We start from the raw sequence: 25,119 nt of genomic DNA on the forward strand, positions 1-25,119 counted from the left end.
TGTTCCTCTGTAGAAGCCATCCTCATCCCCTCTGACCAGCCCATCATGCAGATAAAGAACCTAGATGATGTCATCATTCCTACAATGGAGATCAAGGTAGAGGATGGGTTTGATCATCTGTGGATCCCTCACTAGTCTATCACCTGACATACGTTTTTGTTGTTGTTATGCAATAGGATGTTTTGCAGCCAGTTTGTATAGTATTTGCACTGTAATGTATGTATATACCATGTCACACCCATGGCGTGCTTTGAAAAGGGATGTAAGAAGGACTTGTTTCCATATTGGTCTCTGTGTAACAGGTGGACCCCTCGGGTAAATATGACAACCTGGTGACCATCAAGTCCTTCAAGCCTCACTTTCACCTGGCCGGAGGGGTCAATCTGCCCAAGATCATTGAGTGTGTGGGATCAGACGGGAAGAGCAGACGACAACTGGTCAAGGTGAGATAAACTGTGAACCATATATTTATATCGCTGGTCCCCCTGCAAGTCATTTTGTGAGTAAACTGTGTGTTCAATGCAATTCAAAGCATTCCCGACCCTTTGAAGGGAAATCCACTGCCTTGTTAAAGACAATAGAGGACTTGAGGTTCTGTTGTGGGTTCAGTTATTTTCCATGTTGGCCTGAGGGTAATTATTGATCCCCTATGTTTCTAGTCTAACAAAATGAACTCTCCAATGCTGTGTTCATCATGAGTGCATTCTTTAAGGAACTGTTCACGTTTTGTTTATTTGCTGGAAAGCTTGTCACTCCGTCTAATAAATGCACAGTTAAGATGTTGGAGTTTCATGATGAAATAAGAAATTAGCTCATGGGAAATGCCAAGAAGGAATCCTTCTTGAATTTCTTACCTGATGGTCCTGAAAAAAAAAGATTTGGTATATTAGACCATTTTCTGCCATTTTTTGGGGGGTAAATTCACTCAACATAGCACATAGCATGTGGGAGTACACCCATCACACAAACCCTATAGAGAATTGGTCAGTTCCGGTGTAGTGTTTTATTTTGATATTATGTAGTTTGTTACCCCCTGTGACCTTTGCCCCTCTGTATCCTCAGGGCCAGGATGACCTGCGGCAGGATGCTGTGATGCAGCAGGTGTTCCACATGTGTTCTATGCTGCTGCAGCGCAACACCGAGACACGCAAGAGGAAACTCAACATCCGACGCTACAAGGTCACTCACTGCCCCAGTCTCACAGCTCAACTTATTTAAATACCGTAATTTCCGGACTATTGAGCGCACCTGAATATAAGCCGCACCCACTGAATTAAAAAAAATATATATTATTTTGAACATAAATAAGCCGCACATGTCTATAAGCCGCAGGTGCCTACCGGTACATTGAAACAAATCAACTTTACACAGGCTTTAACGAAACACGGCTTGTAACAAAAATAAATAGGCTTTAACGAAACACGGCTTGTAACAAAAAATAAAAAATTTGCAGGAAACAATAGCCTACCAAGAAAGTCATTGCTCCAGACCAACCTCCCGTGCAGCAGCTCTATTTCCTTTTCCAACAGCCAGATCAATCGCCTTCAACTTGAAAGCTGCATCATATGCATTTCTCTGTGTCTTTGCCATGATGAGGGTGACAAAATGACTACCGTAATCCGAATGATGGGAAGTTTGAGAGCGCTCGATTTAATCTAAACAGTAAACAAAAAAGTTGTTTGACCTTAACCCGTTCGGCAATTTCATTGGTCTAATGAAAGCTTCATGCCGACAAAAAACTGAGCACGTCACATAATGTGTTTGTTTTTTTTATTATTATTTGAAAGCGGGAAAAATCCATATATTAGCCGCGTCATTATTTAAGCCGCGAGGTTCAAAGCCTGGGAAAAAAGTAGCGGCTTATAGTCCGGAAATTACGGTACATTTGCCGGTACTGTAAATTGCTCTGTAGAGGAGTTTCTGTTTTGGGAGGGGGGTACGATTTTATTTTTAAAAAAATCTTCTTACACAATAGACAACTTAACATTTCACAGACATAGATCCACAAGAGACGAGCTTCTGTTAAATGACTCAGTTGACTATTCCTCATTATATCATTGTTATGTTATATGTAAAAATAAATGTGACACAAATATTCTTAAGGAGCTGTTATCAATTTTGGTGGATTGGAGTGATTGAGGCCCCTGTCTCTGCCCCCAGGTGGTGCCCTTCTCCAAGCGTAGTGGGGTTCTAGAGTGGTGCTCGGGGACCATCCCTATAGGGGATTTCCTCATAGACCCCCAAAAGGGTGCTCACACACGCTTCTGCCCCCAAGACTGGACCAGCATAACCTGCCGGAAAAAGATGATGGTGAGTCTCACTTTTACTCATTTATTTTTAGTCCCTTGATGGCTGAATTGTGTAGTACTGTACTGTAATTTTGTAGTAACATTGTTTTTACTGTAGGAGTCTCAGAGGCTTGGTTCCAGTGGGAAGACCCAGGCTTTCAGTGAGGTGTGTCAGAACTTCCAGCCTGTCTTCCGGTACTTCTGCATGGAGCGATTCCTGGACCCGGCAGTGTGGCTGGAAAAACGGCTGGCCTACACTCGCAGTGTGGCCACTTCCTCCATCGGTACAAACACCATCACCTCTGCTCTCCACAATACAATCATTACCATACCTACACAATTTTTTGGGGCTATTCATCTGATGTACTTCAACACATTCTTCCTTTGTTTCTGTGTTTGTTCTCCTCAGTGGGCTACATTGTTGGACTGGGGGACAGGCACATTCAGAACATCCTTATAGACGAACAGACAGCTGAACTGGTGCATATTGATTTGGGTAAGGAGGATACTCATAATAGCTGTGTCTGAGTTGACATTTGAGAAACGTGTCTTGAGAACATTTTTGGTTAGGTATTTGGTATAATGCGTTTATCTCTCTTCAGGTGTAGCGTTTGAACAGGGCAAGATTCTCCCAACTCCTGAGACTGTTCCCTTCAGGCTCTCCAGAGATATTGTGGATGGGATGGGCATAACAGGGGTGGAGGGCGTTTTCAGAAGGTGAGCAGACAACAAGACCCATTCCCAATGCAGATAGATCTGGATGGATTTTATTCAAGCAATTTTTTAAAAATCAGGATATAATTTTTACCGTGTTCATTTCTACCATTCAGATGCTGTGAGAAGACCATGGAGGTCATGAGGAGTTCTCAAGAGGCCTTGGTGACTATTGTAGAGGTATAAACACAAACACAAATACTGTTCACATTCACTCAATGTCTGTATGTGAGCTTGGAGGGTATGTTCATTACATGTTTATGTGATAACTCCTGTTATTCCTTTGCCCTGTGGTGTAGGTACTGCTGTACGACCCTCTGTTTGACTGGACCATGAACCCTCTCAAGGCCTTCTACCTGCAGCAGCAGCATGATGAGCAGGCTGAGCTCCAGGCCACGCTCAACTCTACACTGGGGGGAGACATCCTGGAGGCCCACCCCAAGTCCAGGTACTCTTCAGTACTATAAACCCCCCAAACTAGTATACCATCAAGTGGAATCATATGCCTGACAGAGCACACTCTCAGTCCTGATGTTATTCACCAAACCCTCCACATGCCTTTGAAACATCAAATGAAATGTTATTTGTCACATGCGCCGAATAAAACAGGTGACATACATTTACAATTTAGTCATTTAGCAGACGCTCTTATCCAGAGCGACTTACAGTAGTGAATGCATACATTTCATATTTTTTTTGTACTGGCTCCCCGTGGGAATCGAACCCACAACCCTGGCGTTGCACACACCATGCTCTACCAACTGAGCCACAGGGAAGGCACTGTGACATACTTGTGACATACTTACAAGCCCTTAACTAACAATGCGGTTCAAGAAAGAGTTAAGAAAATATTTACCAAATAAACTAAAGTAAAAACTAATAAAAAGTAACACAATAAAATAACAATAACGAGGCTATATACAGATGGTACCGGTACAGAGTCAATGTGCGGGGATACAGGTTAGTCGAGGTAATTTGTACATGTAGGTAGGGGTAAAGTGACTATCTGGGGATCCATGCCAAGTCTTTTCAGTCTCCTGAGGGGGGAAAAGGTGTTGTCTTGCCCTCTTCACGACTGTCTTGGTGTGTTTGGACCATGATAGTTTATTGGTGATGTGGACACACACTCGAGCTGCTCCAGTACAGCCCCGTCGATGTTAATGGGGACCTGTTCGGACCGCCTTTTCCTGTAGTCCACAATCAGCTCCTTTGTCCTGCTCACAGTGAGGGAGAGGTGCTGTCCTGGCACCACACTGCCAGGTCTCTGACCTCCTCCCTATAGGCTGTCACATTGTTGTCGGTAATCAGGCCTACCACTGTTTTGTCGTCAGCAAACTTAAAGATGGTATTGGAGTCGTGTTTGACCACGCAGTCGTGGGTGAACAGGGAGTACAGGAGGGGACTAATCACACACCCCTGACAAGCCCCAGTGTTAAGGATCAGCGTGGCAGACGTGTTGTTGCCTACACTTACCACCTGGGGTGGCCCGTCAGGAAGTCCAGGATCCAGTTGCAGAGGGAGGTAATTTAGTCCCAGGGTCCTTAGCTTAGGGATGAGCTTTGTGGACACTATGGTGTTGAACGCTGAGCTGTAGTCAATGAACAGCATTCTCACATAGGTGTGAGATTGAAATTGCGTCATCTGTGGATCTGTTGGGTTGGTATGCAAATTGGAGTGGGTCTAGGGTATCCGGGATGATGCTGTTGATGTGAGCCTTGACCAGTCTTTCAAAGCACTTCATGGCTACCGTGCTACGGGGTGGTAATCATTTAGGCAGGTTATCTTTGCTTCCTTGGGCACAGGGATTATGGTGGTGTGCTAGAAACATGTAGGTATTACAGACTCGGTCAGGGAGAGGTTGAAAATGTCAGTGAAGACTTGCCAGTTGGTCCGCGCATGCTTTGAGTACACGTCCTGGTAATCCATCTGGCCCCACGGCTTTGTGAATGTTGACCTGTTTAAAGGTCTTGTTCACATCGGCTACTGAGAGCGTTATTACACAGTTGTCCGGAACAGCTGGTGTACTCACGCATGCTTCAGTGTTGCATGCCTCGAAGCGATCATAAAAGGCATTTAGCTCATCTGGTAGGCTCCCGTCACTGGGAAGCTCGTGGTGGGGTTTCCCTTTGTAGTCCGTTTTCAAACCCTGCAACATCTGACGAGCGTTAGAGCCGGTGTAGTAGGATTCAATCTTAATCCTGTATTGACACTTTGCCTGTTTGATGGTTCGTCTGAGGGCGTAGCGGGATTTCTTACAAGCATCCGGATTAGTGTCCCACTCCTTGAACGCGGCAGCTCTAGCCTTTTGCTCGATGCGGATGTTGCCTGTAATCCATGGCTTCTGGTTGGGATATGTACATACGGTCACTGTGGGGACGACGTCGTCAATGCACTTACTGATGAAGCCGATGACTGAGGTGGCATACTCCTCAATGCCATTGGATGAATCCTGGACATTCCAGTCTGTGCTAGCAAAACAGTCCTGTAGCATCTGCGTCATCTGACCACATGCCTGCATTAAAGTCCCCGGCCACAAGCATTTTCTTGTTTTCTTATGGCCTTATACAGTTGGTTGAGTGTGGTCTTAGTGCCAGCATCGGTTTGTGGTGGTAAATAGACGGCTACGAATAATATAGATGATAACTCTCTTGGTAGATAGTGTGGTCTACAGCTTATCATAAGGTACTCTACCTCAGGCGAGCAATACCTTGACTTCTTTAATATTAGACATCGCCCACCAGCTGTTATTGACAAATGGACACACACTGCCGCCCCTCGACGTAGCTTCTCTGTTCTGCCGATGCATGGAAAATCCCGCCAGCTCTATATTATCCGTATTATTGTTCAGCCACGACTTGGTGAAACATAAGATATTGCAGTTTTTAATGTCCCGTTGGTAGGATAATCTTAATCGTATATCATCCATTTTGTTTTCCAATGATTGCACATTGGCCAATAGAAGGCAGCCCGACCTTCACCCCCTTTTTCTCCGTCTTTTCTTCACACAAATGACGGGGATTTGGGCCCATTCCAGAGAAAGCAGTATATCCTTCGTGTCAGACTTGTTAAAGAAAATCATGTGGCAAGGCTTGGTGTTGGTCATTTACATTTGTGCTATAAATATTTTTAATCTCATATATTGGCTGCTCATAATCCTGTCTCTTCTCTCTCAGCAGTGATAGCCAGAGCTTCAACAAGGTGGCGGAGCGCGTGCTGCTGCGCCTGCAGGAGAAGCTGAAGGGGGTGGAGGATGGCAGGGTGCTCAGTGTAGGAGGGCAGGTCAACCTCCTCATCCAGCAGGCCATGGACCCTAACAATCTCAGCCGCCTCTTCCCCGGCTGGCAGGCCTGGGTCTAGGGCTAACATACTGGGAGAAACCAGGGGGCCTGGGTCAATCTTAGTCCGCTTTCTACAAAGTACTATGTAGGAATAATGAATGTTTATGCTTTGACATACTTGATGCACCATGTGCTTCCTTATCAATCACAGCTGATATTTTAACTTTCTGCATTTAATAGACTGTAATCAATTATTTGGTTTCTAATGCAACATGTAAATGACTTGTTTTCTTGTGTTGCTCTGAATTCTTTGTATCAAGTGTCAGATTATATATGAATTCGATTATTTTTGGTCACTTTTGAAGTGAAAAATGATTGTTCTTGAATATGTTCATTGTACCATTGGATGGTAAATAGCTGACATGTAAGATAATAAAGAGATAATTGATTCTGGAGATCAGGAGATTTAATTGACTCGGGAGATCCCCTCTCAAACCATCTGCGGAGGAACTACACCAGTTTGTACATGAACTGGGCTCTGCACCTCCCCCTGATAGCACTGCCTCTTTACCTTGTTACCTGTATACATTTGGTCCTCTTCCTGTCAGACTAATGTGTTATTGTAATTAAGCAAAAAAAAAAATGTTTACAACTTTTTTTAGTAGTCTTTGAAGAAGAATGTTGAAGTAGAATGTAGAGGAATTCGTCCATATACCTTAACCTGTTTCAGGTGTGAGGGACAGGCGCATCAAGTACTTAATGACCACGGTCATCAGTGCGTTCCTCCTATTGGTTGCTGGGATCTTGCTTGGATACTACTGTAAGTATTAGTGTTTTTCCCTCATCATTTGGCCTCTACCCTAAAACACACACTATATATACAAAAGTATGTGGACACCCCTTCAAATTAGTAGATTCGGCTATTTCAGCCACACCCGTTGCTGACAGGTGTATAAAATCGGGCACATAGACATGCAATCTCCATAGACAAACATTGGCAGTAGACTGGCCTTACTGAAGAGCTCAGTGACTTTCAGTGTGGCACCGTCATAGGATGCCACCTTTACAGTGGTATAAAATATTTCAGTTAAAATACTTTAAAGTACTACTTCATTTGTTTTTTGGGGGGGATCTGTACTTTACTATGTATATTTTTGACTACTTTTACTTCACTACATTCCTAAAGAAAAGAATGTACTTTTTACTACATATATTTTCCCTGACAAATAAAAGTACTCGTTACATTTCAAATGGTTAACAGGACAGGAAAATGGTCCAATTCACACAAATCAAGACAACATCCCTGGTCATCCCTACTGCCTCTTATCTGGCAGACTCACTAAACACAAATGCTTTGTAAATAATGCCTGAGTGTTGGAGTGTGCCCCTGGCTATCTGTAAGTTTAAAAAAACAAGGAAATCGTGCTGTCTGTTTTGTTTAGCATAAGGAATGTTAAATGGATTTATACTTTTACTTTTGATTCTTAATTATATTTTAGCAATTACATTTAATTTTGATACTTAAGTAGATTTAAATCCAGAAACTTTTACTCAAGCAGTATTTCTACTGGGTGACTTTTACTTGAGTCATTTTCTATTAAGGTTTCTTTACGTTTACTCAAGTATGACAATTGTGTACTTTTTCCACCACTGCACCTTTCCAATAAGTCAGTTCAACACATTTCTGCCCTGCTAGAGCTGCCCCTGCCAACTGTGTGTGCCGTTATTGTGAAGTGGAAATGTCGAGGAGCAACAACAGCTCAGCCTCAAAGTGTTAGGCCACACAAGCTAACAGAATGGGACCGCCGAGTGCTGAAACACGTACAAATCGTCTGTCCTTGGTTGCAACACTCACTACCGAGTTCCAAACTGTCTCTGGAAGGAACTTCAGCAGAACAACTGTTCGTCGGGAGCTTCATGAAATGGGTTTCCATGGCCGAGAAGCCGCACACAAGCATAAAATCACCATGCGCAATGCCAAGCGTCGGCAGTGGTGTAAAGCTCGCAGCCATTTGACTCTGGAGCAGTGGAAACAAGTTCTCTGGAGTGATGAATCACGCTTCACCATCTGGCAGTTCGACTGACAAATCTGGGTTTGACGGATGCCAGGAGAACGCTACTTGCCCCAATGCATAGTGCCAACTGTAAAGTTTGGTGGAGGAGGAATAATGGTCTGGGGCTGTTTTTCATGGTTTGGGCTAGGCCCCTTAGTTCCAGTGAAGGGAAATTTTAACACTACAGCATACAATGAAATTCTAGATGATTCTGTGCTTCCAACTTTGTGGCAGCAGTTTGGGGAAGGCCCTTTCTTGTTTCAGCATGACAATGCCTCTGTGCAGAAAACGAGGTCCATACAGAAATGATTTGTCGATTAGTGTGGAAGAACTTGACTGGTCTGACCTGAACCCCATCAAACACCTTTGGGATGAATTGGAATGCAGACTGTGAACTAGGCCTTATCGCCCAACATCAGTGTCCGACCTCACTAATGCTCTTGTGGCTGAATGGAAGCAAGTCCCCACAACAATGTTCCAACATCTAGTGGAAAGCCTTCCCAGAAGAGTGGAGGCTGTTATAGCAGCAAAGGGGGGACCAACTCAATGTTAATGCCCATGATTTTAGAATGAGATGTTCAACGAGCACATGTCCACATACTTTTGGTCATGTAGTGCACTTCATTCACTTCAATTTGATGAATTAACTTGTTCCCTTCTGACCATCCTTAACCTCACCCTTCAGTGTCCTCCATCTGTGCGCGTGGGGTTGCATGTGGCGATGTTCACTGTGTCAGGCAGTCTGGTGTGATGGGGTAAGAGACTGTCCAGCAGGGCAGGATGAAGCTCAGTGTTGTAAGTATCCATTTTTACATTACATTTTGGTAATTTAGCAGATGTTCCAATCCAGAACACTTTACAGTCAGTGCATTACACTTAAGGTAGTATGGCAACCACATCAGTGAGTGTAAGTTAAACTTTTCTTAATAAAGCAGCTATCAGCAAAACCGTAGCTAATAAGAACAGAGAAGCGTTAGTGTTAGTGCAAGAAAGGCAAGTACAACAGTAAGTATGAGGTTGTTTTATTTCTTTTTGCTAAAGGGTTCAAACGAGGTACTCTTTGAACATAGGTTTTCAGATGCTTTACCTTTATCCATTCAGACCTCTGGTCATCTGCCCTGACAAAAACCTGGCTGGGAAATGTTACTGTACAGGTACTGTGTGTCTACTTATGTTTGTTTTTGCTCTTTTACTTAACATTGTGTGTTGTGCTCTTTGTTTTTCTACAGTGAGGCTGTTTTTCTACAGTGAGGCTGTGTGGCTCCAGTTTTCTTCTGCAAGCCTATTTGTCTGCAATTGGATCGTGGAGGACAGTGTGCTCATATGGATGGGCTGATCACCATGGGAAGGCATCCTGACAGCGTTTAGGATACAGCAGGTGAGACATACTGTATCTAGATTCAGATTCATTTCGTTTTTATATTTTTATTCCCATTGGTATAGTATAGACAATTCAATCTTCCCCATATGCATTGTGAGATAGTCAAGCAAGCGTAAACGTGAATGTAAAACAGTGAGCATGTGTTATGGTAATTCATTTAATTTCTTTGCTATGGGTTCACAGAGACACATATGTTAAATTTGGCCAACAAAAGACAAATGCCAGTGGATTCTTAATGCTGAAGTCTGGGTCAAGCCCTGTGACACCCATGATGAAATAGCTTGAGGGCACGTCAGTGACAAAATGTGAGCCAATCACATTTCATATCATACCATTTCCCAACGGTATGTTGTTAAACTCTTGATAACACCATCTGTATTTTTGTGATTCCTTTTACTCTCCTCAGTGAAACCTGTCCCAGTGTTAATGGGGTAACCCTGAAGTGCATAGGTAAGTCATTATGTAACTTTCTCAGTAATAAGGTATAGAGCAACTTCATGTAAAGTGTTACCACCTGATAAACCTCTGTCTCCAGACTGTGGTACCAGAGTAGTCTCCAATTTGAGTCGTGTAGTGGGGGGCCAGGAGGCTAGTTTGGGGGCCATGGCAGGTCAGCCTCCAGGTCTTTCACGTCTGCGACGGTTCCATCATCATCCCATACTGGATAGTGATGGCAGCACACTGCGTAGTGGAGTAAGTCCATAGACATACATACTGTACAGTATGTGCACTATATTATTGAAATATGCACTACCGGTCAAAAGTTTTAGAACACCCCCATTTTTCCAGTTTTTATTGAAACATAAACAGTTCAAGTCCAGTGAATAACCTGAAATGGTACAAAGGTAAACTGCCAGAGGTAAAAAAATAAAGAGTTTAGGTTACCAAAAACTGAAAAATAATGTACATTTCAGAGTTATAAGAAAAGGCATTTTTCAGGGAATAAGTAATGTTTAACAACATACACCTGTTCTGGAGAAATGGAAGTAAATTAAGCCTTGAAAGATGATGCTAACATTTCCTACAGGTGTCTCAACTTTTGTTGATTACTTACCAACCCTCTGTCTGTATAAAAGCAGTGTTGGAACAGACTGTTACTACACACTCTTAAGCATTATTTGGACAGTATTGTACTGCAGGAAGTAGTATATTGCTCTCATAATGGTGAGGAAAAATACAATTAACAAAGGAAGACAGACCATTATAATCCTTAAAAGTGTAGGTCTTTCCTTTAGAGAAATTGCAAAGAAAGCCAAGGTGTCAGTGAGTACAGTTTCCTATACCATCAAGAGGCACTTGGAAAATGGAGGAAACTCTGACAGGAAGAGGTCTAGCAGACCCAAAACCACAACAGAATCAGAAGACAAGTTTCTGAGAGTCAACAGCTTTCGTGATAGGCGGCTCACAGGACAACAGCTTCAAGTACAGCTTAACACTGGTTGAAGTAAGCAAGTCTCAGTTTAGCCTAGTGGTTAGAGCATTGGACTAGTAACCGAAAGGTTGCAAGCTCGAATCCCCGAGCTGACAAGGTAGAAATCTGTCGTTCTGCCCCTGAACAAGGCAGTTAACCCACTGTTCCTAGGCCATCATTGAAAATAAGAATTTGTTCTTAACTGACTTGCCTAGTTAAATAAAGGTAAAATATATATATATTTTTTTTAAACAGTGAAGAGAAGACTTCGAGCTGCAGGTTGGACAGGTCGAGTGGCAGTAAGAAAGCCATTGCTAAGATGGCAAAATAAGAAAAATGCTTGCCTGGGCCACGAAGCACTGCCAGTGGACTACTGAAGACTGGAAGAAGGTCTTATGGACCGACAAATCAACATTTGACGCAGGGTTTTTGTGCGCCGTTCAGTAGGCGAAAGGATGGTTCCTCAGTGTGTGACATCTGTCAAACATGGAGGAGGAAGCGTGATGGTCTGGGGCTCTTTTGCTGGATCCAGAGACGGCGACTTGCAATACCCTCTGGTGTACGCCTAGTTGGTCAGGAGTTCATCCTACAGCAAGATGATGACCCAGAACATACCTCCAGGCTATGGGGTCATCCTACAGCAAGATGATGACCTAGAACATACCTCCAGGCTATGGGGTTCACCCTACAGCAAGATGATGACCCAGAACATACCTCCAGGCTATGGGGTTCACCCTACAGCAAGATGATGACCCAGAACATACCTCCAGGCTATGGGGTTCATCCTACAGCAAGATGATGACCCAGAACATACCTCCAGGCTATGGGGTTCACCCTACAGCAAGATGATGACCCAGAACATACCTCCAGGCTATGGGGTTCATCCTACAGCAAGATGATGACCCAGAACATACCTCCAGGCTATGGGGTTCATCCTACAGCAAGATAATGACCCAGAACATACCTCCAGGCTATGTCAGAACTACCTTAGAAGAAAAAAACAAGACGGTAGGCTTCAAATCGTGGAATGGCCAGCACAGTCTCCAGACTTAACCCCCATTGAGATGGTTTGGGATGAACGGGGCAGAAGGGTGAAAGCAAAGCAACCTACAAGTGCAACGCATTTGTTGGGAAGAACTTTCCCGAACAATATTTGATTTCCATAGTAGAAAGAATGCCACGACTGTGTTCGGCTGTTATGTCTGCAAAAGGTGGCTACTTTGATGAGTCAAAAATGTAGGCTCAATTTTGTTAAACAAAATGATTCCATGATTTATTTTGTCTCCAATTGTTTATTTGTTCTATGCTTTAATTTCAGAGTACATTAAGACATTAAACTGTGTGAATTTCACCCCTATTTTTCAAATGTATTTTGTTCTAAAACTTTTGACCGGTAGTGTATATCATTGGGTAAGTCCAGCACAGTCCACTTCTGAGCGTATTCTTTTGAATCTGTGGCATCCTGGTTAAATTGACTAGTTCAGCTGTCTTTAATTTCAGTCGCTCTTGCCCTGAAGACTGGACAGTACATGCAGGATTTGGGAATCAAATATCTACACACTTCAGCCATGGCCGTTCTTCAGTGAGCCACATTGTCACCCATGATTACAACACAGAGACGGGGAATAATGGCATCGCCCTCATTAGACTCATTAAACCGTTGCAGATTAATGGTAGAACTTACATTCTCTTGTTGTTCTCCCTTCTCAGCAGACTATTTCAGCACTTCATGCAGTTAATATTTTTCTCATGGCTAAGCTCATAGCACAGAAATTCTTTACTATGCTTTCTTTCCTATGGAGATCAAATAAGGCCTGTGTGTTTGCCCAATGTCAGGCTGGACTTCACTGCTCCCCAGACATTCTGGATTTCAGGGTTTGGCAGCACAGTTTCTAGTGGTAAGTCATATTTTATGCAATATCATGAGAATATACTTATATATATATATATATATATTTATATAGTTGAAGTCGGAAGTTTACATACACCTTAGCCAAATACATTTAAACTCAGTTTTTCACAATTCCTGACATTTAATCCATCCTTGTAAAAATTCCCTGTCTTAGATCAGTTAGGATCACCACTTTATTTTAAGAATGTGAAATGTCAGAATAATAGTAGAGAGAATTATTTATTTCAGCTTTTATTTCTTTCATTGCATTCCCAGTTCTTCAGAAGTTTATATACACTCAATTAGTATTTGGTAGCATTGTCTTTTAAATTGTTTAACTTGGGTCAAACATTTCGGGTAGCCTTCCACAAGCTTCCCACAATAAGTTGGGTGAAGTTTGGCCCATTCCTCCTGACAGAGCTGGTGTAACTGAGTCAGGTTTCTAGGCCTCCTTGCTCGCACACACTTTTTCATTTCTGCCCACAAATGTTCTATAGGATTGAGGTCAGGGCTTTGTTATGGCCACTCCAATACCTTGACGTTGTTGTCCTTAAGCCATTTTGCCACAACTTTGGAAATATGCTTGGGGTCATTGTCCATTTGGAAGACCCATTTGCGACCAAGCTTTAACATCCTGACTGAAGTCTTGAGATGTTGCTTCAATTTATCCCCATAATTTTCCATCCTCATTATGACATCTATTTTGTGAAGTGCACCAGTCCCTCCTGCAGCAAAGCACCCCCACAACATGATGCTGCCACCCCCGTGCTTCACGGTTGGGATGGTGTTCTTCGGCTTGCAAGCCTCCCCCTTTTTCCTCCAAACAACTTCCTGAGCGGTATGACGGCTGCGTGGTCCCATGGTGTTTATACTTGTGTACTATTGTTTGTACCGATGAACGTGGTACCTTCAGGCGTTTGGAAATTGCTCCCAAGGATGAACCAGACTTGTGGAGGTCTACAATTCTTTTCTGAGGTCTTGGCTGATTTCTTTTGATTTTCCCATAATGGCAAGCAAAGAGGCACTGAGTTTGAAGGTAGGCGTTGAAATAGATCCACGGGTACACCTCTAATTGACTCAAATGATGTCAATTAGCCTATCAGAAGCTTCAAAAGCCATGACATCATTTTCTGGAATTTTCCAAGCTGTTTAAAGGCACAGTGAACTTAGTGTATGTAAACTTCTGACCCACTGGAATTGTGATACAGTGAATTGTAAGTGAAATAATCAGTCTGTAAACAATTGTTGGAAAAATTACTTGTGTCATGCACAAAGTAGATGTCCTAACTGACTTGCCAGAACTATAGTTTGTTTACAAGAGATTTGTGGAGTGGTTGAAAAATGAGTTTTAATAACTCCAACCTAAGTGTATGTAGACTTCCGACTTCAACTGAATATATATAATTTATTTTTTATATTTTTTTATTGACTAAGAAAAGATGTACAGCACATGACATGGTGTTGAGTAACAGCATATTACCAACCCAGTTGGTGTCAAAATAAATACCCTACACATCAATACAATCAGAAGCCATTAGATATTTTGTAGCTCTGTTCTTTTGAGTATGATGAAGGGAGATGTTCAATGTGTTCACCTGTCTGTCCCAGGCTCAGGCTCAAGCTCTTTGATGGAAGCGGAGGTGTCACTGATAGACAGGACCATCTCTAACAGCTCCTCTGTCTACAATGGGAAGATCACACAGGATATGAAATGTGCCGGCAGGCTGGAGGTAGGAGTGGACTCATGCCAGGTAAAAGATAGCTGACCCACTGTGCCTCATAGGTCCCTATTAGCCTGGGTACCAGACCTGGTTGTGCGGTCATTCCACTCCTTGCCCTCCTTGCCCTCCTTGTCATATGCCAGGAGTGGAATGATGGAACAAACAGGTCTGGTCCCTATATGTCCAGAGTTTTTACTGGTCCGATTAAGGGTTTTTAGAAAAACTTAGAGACCCACTCAAATTCTGTTTACTCTGAATGACAAAATATATTTGAAGGTTAAGAAAAATAAAGAATCGATTTATCTATTATATCATGAAGGTATCTGCAGTCTACAGTATGAGGAGCCTAAATGATGTTTCATTTGATCACTTGCTCTGGTCATTCATGGCGACATTCTGATTTAAGAACATCTTAACTTATAAACAAGATGTTTAAAGACAGTTGGATAAGGCTTTCACACTGCCTCAGCAATGTACCTTTGTTCTGTTTCTATAAAAGTCAAACAAAAGAGTATCATACCAGTGGAATCATTCAATCATACAATTCCACTTATCCTGTACAAACATAGCAGTGACATCAAGGGTGATCATACAGAGGATTTTCATGCCTTTATGTAACATGCTCTCTGACCTTGGTCAAACAAAACCTCCATTATATACTGTGCCTTTAGCCAGTTAAGTGAGTGTAGTGTATGTCCACTAGCACATTACGTGATAGAATGGCCTATAATACATCAATACTGCTTATTCAGTTTCAGAACAACAAGCTCAATGAAACTGCAGTTAATAGCATATAAATAGAAGAAACCCTCTAAGACTCTTGGATTGTGTATGGTACCATTCCTTAAATGTGACATGGACTCTATCTCCAAGGGATACAGTGGTGGCCCGCTTGTGACAGAGAAGGACTCAGTATGGTGGCTGGTAGGGGACACAAGCTGGGGAGATGTCTGTGCCCAGAGGAACAAACCAGGCGTCTATGGAAACGTCGCCTTCTTCCTAGGCTGGATCTATGAGCAAATGCAGGTATAAGAAACCATTAAATCCATTGTTGTGATTTACATGCATACACTTTTTAATAATGGGAAGTTGTAACTATGGTGTGTTTGGTTTTGCAGAAATAAAGATGAAAACTGAGAAATTATTGGTGGAAGCATTATTTTCTTCTGAATAGAAAAGCCAGAAAGAGATGTCTACGTTTTGTACGTACAGTGTGTCATCAGAAATTCCGATGCTATAACCAACACAACCTTCATTTATGCTACATATTGAATTTGTCCTCGTATGTATTCATTAAATTACTACTTCTACATCCTGATACTGTTTTGTGTAATATATACTGTACAGTTTGAAAAGTCATTACATTTATGTTCCACATTTGACCACCAGATGGTGCTTGAGTGCTCTTGGTAGTTCCTCTTGAGCTCAAGATTAGAGAAAGTGAACCTGCACCATGGTGCCCTATACTTGTAACTCTTTCTTTAGTCATACTAGTCAAGTGAATGGTGGATTGTTTATCCAGGTTGAAGGCTGTTAGAATTAGAACTATTATCACGCTGGAATGAGAGAGCCTTTACTTTAATCTGGTCAATGTAATTATATACAATCACAACTTTGGCACTGATATACAGTTAAAACACATTTAAACAAACATGATCATGCTCAACAGTTTCATGTAAATCATCTGCACCTGATTTTGTATCAACACCTTTGCAAAATATTTTCTTTAACTTTTGATAGAAAAATACAGTACATCTTTTTTGTACAATTTGTTTGGACAATACATCTCCACTTTTGAAATCATGGGTAATTTTGGGTGTTGTACAATTTAGAAAATATTAATTAGCATAGAAATATACGTGCCCTTACAGAAAACTGATTTGTATGTCTACTAATGGCAAGTTTTTGAAATATTACACAATCACATTGACATTTCAAATATGTATAGCAGTAAAAGTACATCATTCAACAATATCCTATAACACAGTTGCTGTCGATTGCTTCATTCTCACTCATACAGATGCAGTGATATTGATCTTCATATTTTTGACACTTGATTAGTATTTGAAAAGTGCAATTAAAAATGTTGCAAACCATGCTAGTTCCCATTTGAGGACATTGTAAACCAGAAGGGAAGTATATCAATCTAAGTCATTTTCTTACCCCAAAATAATGTGTGCCTCTTCAATTGTCTGAACTCCTGGTTGTGCTTTGTGAATTAAAATAAGAAACTGCTACGAAACATTCTTATCGCAGAGAAGAAGTTGCCATGAAATAATGGTATTGATACCTGTGGGGAACATTCAACAAACTTCAAAGCATCATTTACAATACCCTATTTTGAGTTGAGGCTTCTAAAAAGAAACCTGACTGTTTAAGAGTTCTTAGGACCTTGTCTCTCAGCTGAGAGCAGTGTGCTTCACTACCATGTAGGCAGTGGAGAATCAGCAGGTAATATGTGAAATGAGGGACTGGGCTGGCATAAGGATAGCATAATTCCTTTCTGCTACCCAACCTTCAGTCTTATAACATGTCTAAATTAATCAGAGGTTGATGTAAAACGAGTGCAAAGAACTGGTAACGTCTAAGCTAAGGCAAGTGTTCACTGGTCAAACTGGTTAGTTTATTCCCCCCATGATGTGTCCAGAGAACAGTCCTATTGGTCAGTGAAGCCCCGACCCCTCCCCTTTCCCAGCCTCAGTAGAACTGGGACTGCCGGTGGCCGCCGTCGTGCCACCCGAGGCCCGCCTCAGTCACTTGATGCGGTGGCGGACCAGCGAGGACTCATCAGTGATCTCGCCGGACCGGTCTCGGTGACGACAGGACAGGAGGAGGAGCAGGATGAGGAGTACCACAGCACAGACGGCCATCAGGGCATAGGAGACGACCCAGAGAAGGGGCTCCTTCAGCAGCCCTCCAGCAGCACAGTCAGATGCCACGTCTGCAGATGAGAAGGGCCCCAAGATCTCTGACACGGCTAGCCCACCGTTCACTAGAGAGAAGGAGGGTCCGGGGTTATAATGACTGACGTATTGTGGAATGCGATATTTTTGATACGAAGGGCACTTGACCAAGCAGATAAACATTTAATAGCCCCAAAAAATTACATATTTTCTGATGCTAGAGCCATAAAGCCTTGGTCTTCCAATACAATATGGTTATGTAAGACCCAATAATATCCTTTATGCCCTAAGTGTCTCCAGCCCTCACCTGCACATCTGCTGACAGCGAAGCCCACCCTCTTCTCAGCCCGGTCGAAGATGACGTAGAAGCCCTCCATGACAGTGGCTCCTATCACCAGGCCGTTGGCTGACGACGAGATGCCGAAGCGGAAGCAGTTCAGGCTACCGCCCACGTCTGTGATTGGCTGGATATACAGCTGCAGGGAGGAGCCACACAGACACACTTATGTCAATCAAAGAGCTGTCGGCAAACAGATCTAAAGCTCATAACAAGATGGCGGATGTTGGTTGGAGTAAGCAAACAACAAAACACACGGGGGAAACATGGGGGACGTTTGTTGTCACCTGAGGGAGGATGGAGATTTTGAAGGATTGGCTGGTGTTGGTGGCTCTCAGGTAGATGGACAGTTTGGGGAAGAACCTCCACGGTGTCTCTCCCTTCAACCAGCAGGCCAGTTTAGTACCACCCCAGAACCCTGAGGTGAAGTCCTGGATCTGGGCCATAGAAATACAGTGACTGATTGTTAAGACTCCAACAAAACTGTGTTGTGGAAAAAAAAGTGTACTTTTACATAGATGAATACACATTTTCTCTCAGATCTGTAGACCAGAACAAAGTTGGCCATATTGGGGTGGAAAAATACAGGCCATGGTCATACTGTATGAAAAGGAAATAACTTGCAGTGTCCTCAGTCTACACAGTTACTGAATTGTCCTCAGACAACCAGATAATCCTAGAAGTCCTTTGTCATTTGATCATGGGCACAGAGGCTGACATACCAGAGATGCTTTTGAGATGGCCTCCACCACAGCACTGAACACATTCACAGGCAGCCGCAGCAGAGTGGTTCCACTGTCCACTATGGCTTTATCCTGGTTGTACTGAGAGATAGAGAGAAGATGTATAAAGAAAGGGGGAGACAGATTTGTGTTTTCTTCAGTTACATGGTTTCCTTTCAGAAGATCTTGATCAAACAAAAAGCTGAAATGTACACCTTGGTTCCTGGAAGGCTTCAGAAACAGGATTAGCATGTTGTTGTCTTTATTAACTGTTGCTTTATTTCCTCTTTCCAAACCTGCACTACAGGCTAATCCACCAAGAATGCTGACTAGAAACAGTCGTAGGCTTAGGGCCAAGTCTTTGTTCCTGACGTGTTATGCAGATTGAAACATTTAGAAAACAACAGGGGGGCAGTCTGTCTCATACCTCTTTGCAGTCCAGGTTTAGATTCTGGTCCCCAACCTCCAGCTTTAATACTTCCACCTGATAGTACCACTCTTCCTTTATAGGGGTGTACCACATGGACCCAGAATACAATGTTGGTTCAACCCCTCCCATGACCTGAAACAAAACTGGGTTTTCATTCACCGTACACGACTGAATACAATGACAGCCTGAATACTATACTAAAACTACAATGAAATGCATTGGCACAGTTTGGTATGGCATTGCAGGCAGTGATTACACCCCACCATCTCTCCCATCTGCCCCTCTCAGAGGCTCACGTGGTCGGCTCGACCGCTCGTATAACACCGACAGACCTGCTCTCGGCAGGGGGCTCTCTTAGCTTAATTAGCCACTCACTAACTAGATTGGGCGACCAATGGGGAAACGCATTGAGAGGCGCAGAGACTTGCTAGCGATCATGTTTCTAAAAATGATCATGCCGCTCAGTCTCATCCGCCCTTGAAAGGTTTATCTGGTCTGGGAGTTGGGAGCAATATTATGCCAAGAGTCTGCCTAGCATGCGTGAGATGAACAGCCTCAATAATCATCCTCTTTTGCAGTACAATAACCAGCCTTTGTAAGGAAGTCTCCCCCCCAGCATTCACTCCTCCCATACATAGCCTTTAGCTTTCTCCTCCTGACTACTCACAAGACTTCCCCCCGCGGGGTCGGCAGTGGTGCTGGCTGACAACCCAGCTCCGCACATCTGGAGGGAGAACACATCTGGGATGCCTGTCTGTCGTACCACGGAGTTAAAGAAGGGCTCCACCGAGGAGTCAGGCTGAGAAACAGGAGACAAACACAAAACACTGGTCATTAACTTAGTATAAAATAGTATAATGTCTTGGCTGTCCTATTGGTCAACAGTGAAGCTGTAAGCACAGAGAATGACAGGAGAAAGTCTTATCAGTTATCCCCGTGACTAAACAGGACCCCCCCCCCATATACCTTGACTTCACATGGTGTATATGTCAAAGGCCAGATACATGCATGTGATGTTTGACGAACATTCTGCAAATCATCTGAACAAAAGCTGAGAACTGCAGTACAGAGTGGTCACCGTACGTTCTTGTATGTTAATGATTTAAAATGGTTGACCTCAAAATCTGCATAAGGCATACATTGTGTCAGCTCAGAATAGCCTCAGCCACCACGCCCCATGGGTCTATGTGATGATGAGATTATGAACAGTATCATGTGTGTGAACCTTGATTTGCTCTTTGATAACATTCAGCAGCTCTTCATGCCCCACCACGCTTACGTACACCACTGTGCCAAATCAAACAGACATGGCGATAGGCATGGAACCCCTTCCTTCCTTCATAAGGGGCAGCAGGGTAGTCTAGTGGTTAGAGCGTTGGACTAGTAACCGAAAGGTTGCAAGTTCAAATCTGTCGTTCTGCCCCTGAACAGGCAGTTAACCCACTGGTTAAAAAAATAAAACATGTCCAGAGTCCCAGGGGGCACCAAGCCCACCCCCTTTACCTGAGCCAGCAGGGGGTAGGCCAGGCCCAGGATGCCCTGCCAGTTGACCCCTGGGAGGAAGAATCCGTTGGAGGAGAGAATGGTGGCGATGTTGATGGTGGTGGTGCCGGGGATGCTGGGGATGAGGACGCGGTCGGTGCCCAGCTCGCCCTCCCAGTTGCCCTGGGTGTACTTGACGGCCACGCTCCTGCCAGTGGACTGGTACGTACTGGAGCTGAACACAGGGAGGGACAGGGAGAGTAACCAGTACTCTTAGACAAAGGAAATCTTATCAAACGCATGCCTGAGCGAATTCTAAACAAAAATAAACACGATCAGATTGTAGTATAAATTATGAGATTGATATAAAACACTGATTATTGAATTAAGGCATTTTCTAATATTATTGGGGCCATCAAATATAATGTGTAGATAACGTTGGCTTCTTATTGAGCCTGACGACTCACAGTGCTGTGTTGAAGAAGTGTGTGATGAAGGGATGTGCTGCTGCGGCCACTGCAAAGTTACTGCTTCCTGTATCAACCAGGATATTCAGCTGGAAAACAAAGAGAGTAGTGAGTACTTTATCAATCATTCAACCATCTGGGTTAAGCACACAGAACAACTCAACCCCATTCATCTTAATACACGCAATAAACCCACATAAACTGACTCACAGTCAGTAATCGTGCTTTGAGCTGAACAGGCTATTTACTATGCTTCTGACGTCTGAGGATTAGAAAAAAAGCTCTCTGGTCTGGTAGTCTTTGGGAAAAACGTCCACCCATTGCTCCAGAGTCTAAATGTCCCTCCAACCTGGTATTTGTCGGCTGTGTGCGAGCATGAGCTGTGTGCAAGCGTGAGCTAGCAAAGCAGCAGTTGAGATTATGTTGTCTCAGGCATCAATTCAACGAGGGGGAACTAATGAGATAACCGACTTCTGTCACCTCGGTGACTGGCACAGAAGAGTCATTACTTAACATTCCTCATCATTAAAGAGGCCATAATAAACAGTGCTCTCCACGGCTCTCAAAATGAGTTTATTTACCATTTAAACATGACCTCAAATCATGTTAGGCTGCATACCCAGCCTTTAAGGCACTTTGGATTGATGGAGGAGAGGTAACAAAGTAAACACACAGGAATGCGGTCTGCTGGTGTGACATTCTACTTCCTGTTTCTTCCCTAAAGCAGCCTGAGGAAAACATGATTCTCTGGATATTTATTTCCATTCAACTAAAGCATGGGCTTCATCAATGCTAAGAATAAGAAGTGACTTACTCAGAGATTTTAAATTGAAGACCTTACTTGACCCCCAGACAGAACAAATGCAGCATAGGCTACTCAAGAGTATTCTGCATTCTTGTGTTGTCGACACTGTTCCGAAAAAAAAACAGATGAGCAGGAAGTATTGATGACAGACAAACACTGAGTAAATAGGCCTACCTATTCCTCACAATATACGGTAAACAATAACCCTAGCAGGATCTACAGTGCCTTCAGAAAGTATTCATACCCCTTGACTTATTTCACATTTTGTTGTGTTACAGCCTGAATTCAAAATGGACTAAATAAAAATGAATCTCGCCCATCTACACACAATACCGCATAATGTTTTTAGACATTTTTGCAGATGTATTGACAATGAAATACAGAAATATCTAATTTACATAACTATTCACATCCCTGAGTCAATCAATACATGTTAGAATCACCTTGGGTAGTTATTACAGCTGTGAGTCTTTCTGGGGAAGTCTAACAGCTTTGCCCACCTGGATTTTACAATATTTGCATTAAACTTTAAATTCTTAAAGTTCTGTCAAAACTGTAACTAGGTCACTCAGGAACATTCAATGTCTTCTTGGTAAGCAACTCCAGTGTATATTTGGCCTTATGTTTTAGGTTATTGTCGTGCTGAAAGGTGAATTTGTCTCACAGTGTTGAAAAGTAGACTGAACCAGGTTTTCCTCTAGGATTTTGCCTGTTCTTAGCTATATTCAGTTTCTTTTTATCAACCAAAAGAAAGCCACCACCATGCTTAAAAATATGAACAGTGTTGGACTTGCCCCAAACATAATGCTTTTTATTCAGGACATAAAGTTCATTTTTTGGCCACATTTTTTGCAGTTTTACTTTAGTGCCTTATTGCAAACAGGTTGCATGTTTTGTAATTGTTTTATTCTGTACAGGCTTCCTTATTTTCACTCGGTCATTTAGGTTAGTATTGTGGAGTAACTACAATGCTTTTGATCCATCCTCAGTTTTCTATCACAGCCATTAAACTCTGTAACTGTTTTAAAGTCACCATTGGCCTCATGGTGAAATCCCTGAGCGGTTTCCATCCTCTCCAGCAACTGAGTTAGGAAGGATGTCTGTATCTTTGTAGTGACTGGGTGCATTGATACACCATCCTAAGTGTAATTAATAACTTCACCATGCTCAAACTGATATTCAATGTCTGCTTTTTTGGTTTTTTATCCATCTACCTATTACCCTTCTTTGCGAAGCATCGGAAAACCTCCCTTAACTTTGTGTTTGAAATTCACTGTCTGACTGAGGGACCGTATAGATAATTGTATGTGTGGGGTACAGAGATGAGGTATTCATAAAAACATTTTAAACACGACCGTAAATTCCGGACTATAAGCTGCAACTTTTTTCCCAGGCTTTGAACCTCGCGGCTTAAACAATGACGCGGCTAATATGTTTTTTTCCCGCTTTCAATCTTTTTTTCTACAAAAAAACACATTCTGTGACGTGCTCAGTTTTTTGGCGGCATGAAGCTTTCATTAGACCAATGAAATTGCCGAACGGGTTAAGGTCAAACAACTTTTTTGTTTACTGTTTAGATTAAATCGAGCGCTCTCAAACTTCCCATCATTCTGATTACGGTAGTCATTTTGTCACCCTCATCATGGCAAAGACACGGAGAAATGCATATGATGCAGCTTTCAAGTTGAAGGCGATTGATCTGGCTGTTGGAAAAGGAAATAGAGCTGCTGCACGGGAGCTTGGTCTTAATGAGTCGATGATAAGACGTTGGAAACAGCAACGTGAGGAATTGACTCAGTGCAAAAAGACAACTAAAGCTTACTGCTAATGTTTTATTTTTTGTTACAAGCCGTGTTTCGTTAAAGCCTATTTATTTTTGTTACAAGCCGTGTTTCGTTAAAGCCTATTTATTTTTGTTACAAGCCGTGTTTCGTTAAAGCCTGTGTAAAGTTAATTTGTTTCAATGTACCGGTAGGCACCTGCGGCTTATAGACATGTGCGGCTTATTTATGTTCAAAATAAAAAAAAATTAAAAATTCAGTGGGTGCGGCTTATGTTCAGGTGCGCTCAATAGTCCGGAAATTACTGTATTATTGCACACAGTCTATGCAACTTAAGCCCATTTTTACTGCTGAACTTATTTAGGCTTGTCATAAAGGGGTTGAACACTAGTTGACTCCAGATATAAGTTTTTCATTTTCAATTAATTAGTAAACATTTCTAAAAACATAATTCCACTTTGACATTATGGGGTATTGTGTGTAGGCCAGTGACACAAAATCTCAATTTAATCACATTTAAATTCAGGCTGTAACACAACAAAATGTGGAAAAAGTCAAGGGGTGTGAATACTTTCTGTAGGCACTGTACTTCCTCAAAGCTCTATGCTGCGTCCCTATCTGTGTTTCCTGGTTGGACTGGCCGAAGTCCCACCCCCGTGGCTCCGACATCTGAAACCCTACTGCCACCACACAGATGGCAGTACGCCACTCACGCTGGGCCCAAACCGGACAGACCATCCTGACGCAGCCTGTTGGGGAAAACTAGGGCCATTTCTTTGCACCTCCAACCCTCTCAATCCTCTTCCGTACTCCCCTAGCCTGGCTGGGCCACTGCCAGGCAAATCCCTCCTCTTCCCCATCCCTGAGCCAGCACGGCGGCCTGGTTGCCTGTGGTTGAGCCCTGCCTGGCTAATTAGCAGAGGCTCAGTGGCAGGGACGTGCATCTGCTACCTGTTTGTACCAATTACCAGATGTGAGGCACTCCAGTCGACACCTCAGCCTTGCTGCGACGGGGCTAACAGATGTGGCAATTAGTGGTTCATTTGAACAACGCCTTGTTTAACATCATACTGTAGATAGAAGTGTTTGAGGTTTGGTGTTATTGTGCCCACTCCCCTTGTACTCTCTCTCCCCTCCACCCTCTCCCCTCCCTACCTCCCCTCTTCTCTCCCCTCCCTACCTCCCCTCTTCTCTCTCCTCCCTACCTCCCCTCTTCTCTCTCCGCCCTACCATCTTCTCTCCCCTCCCTACCTCCCCTCTTCTCTCCCTACCTACCCTCTTCTCTCCCCTCCCTCCCTACCTACCTACCCTCTTCTCCTCCCTCCCTACCTCTTCTCTCCCCTACCTACCTCGCCTCTTCCCTTCTCTCCCCTCCCTACCTACCCTCTTCTCTCCACTCCCTACCCTGCCTCTTCTCTCCACTCCCTACCCTGCCCCACCTCCACTATCCTGCC

The 25,119-nt window shown here is 43.1% G+C and overlaps 2 protein-coding genes and 1 pseudogene across 6 annotated transcripts in view; 2 read left to right on the forward strand and 1 right to left on the reverse strand.

Annotated features, from left to right (window-relative positions):
* Window positions 1-6,735, forward strand: part of atm (ATM serine/threonine kinase) — a 45,721-nt gene extending 38,986 nt beyond the window's left edge. For 3 of the 4 annotated variants that reach the window (XM_029773335.1, XM_029773336.1, XM_029773338.1), the window contains 10 exons: window positions 14-96; window positions 303-443; window positions 1,063-1,179; window positions 2,161-2,310; window positions 2,407-2,572; window positions 2,698-2,784; window positions 2,891-3,005; window positions 3,119-3,182; window positions 3,302-3,450; window positions 6,176-6,735. In XM_029773335.1, the coding sequence (XP_029629195.1) occupies window positions 14-96; window positions 303-443; window positions 1,063-1,179; window positions 2,161-2,310; window positions 2,407-2,572; window positions 2,698-2,784; window positions 2,891-3,005; window positions 3,119-3,182; window positions 3,302-3,450; window positions 6,176-6,359 (1,256 nt within the window). In that variant the 3' untranslated portion in view covers window positions 6,360-6,735. The remainder of the gene's footprint in view (window positions 1-13; window positions 97-302; window positions 444-1,062; window positions 1,180-2,160; window positions 2,311-2,406; window positions 2,573-2,697; window positions 2,785-2,890; window positions 3,006-3,118; window positions 3,183-3,301; window positions 3,451-6,175) is intronic. The other variant, XM_029773337.1, reaches the window with a different exon arrangement.
* A 304-nt stretch (window positions 6,736-7,039) lies between these two features.
* LOC115206831 (transmembrane protease serine 2-like) lies at window positions 7,040-16,056 on the forward strand (annotated as a pseudogene).
* Window positions 16,057-16,300: 244 nt separating this feature from the next.
* LOC115206407 (beta-secretase 2-like) overlaps window positions 16,301-25,119 on the reverse strand; it is an 11,202-nt gene continuing 2,383 nt past the window's right edge. For both annotated transcript variants that reach the window (XM_029773341.1, XM_029773342.1), the window contains 8 exons: window positions 21,080-21,168; window positions 20,634-20,847; window positions 19,798-19,929; window positions 19,128-19,262; window positions 18,701-18,802; window positions 18,266-18,415; window positions 17,949-18,117; window positions 16,301-17,730 (listed from right to left, as the gene is read on the reverse strand). In XM_029773341.1, the coding sequence (XP_029629201.1) occupies window positions 17,492-17,730; window positions 17,949-18,117; window positions 18,266-18,415; window positions 18,701-18,802; window positions 19,128-19,262; window positions 19,798-19,929; window positions 20,634-20,847; window positions 21,080-21,168 (1,230 nt within the window). In that variant the 3' untranslated portion in view covers window positions 16,301-17,491. The remainder of the gene's footprint in view (window positions 17,731-17,948; window positions 18,118-18,265; window positions 18,416-18,700; window positions 18,803-19,127; window positions 19,263-19,797; window positions 19,930-20,633; window positions 20,848-21,079; window positions 21,169-25,119) is intronic.

The sequence above is a fragment of the Salmo trutta genome, chromosome 13 (genome assembly GCF_901001165.1).
Source record: "Salmo trutta chromosome 13, fSalTru1.1, whole genome shotgun sequence".
Lineage (NCBI taxonomy): Eukaryota > Metazoa > Chordata > Actinopteri > Salmoniformes > Salmonidae > Salmo > Salmo trutta.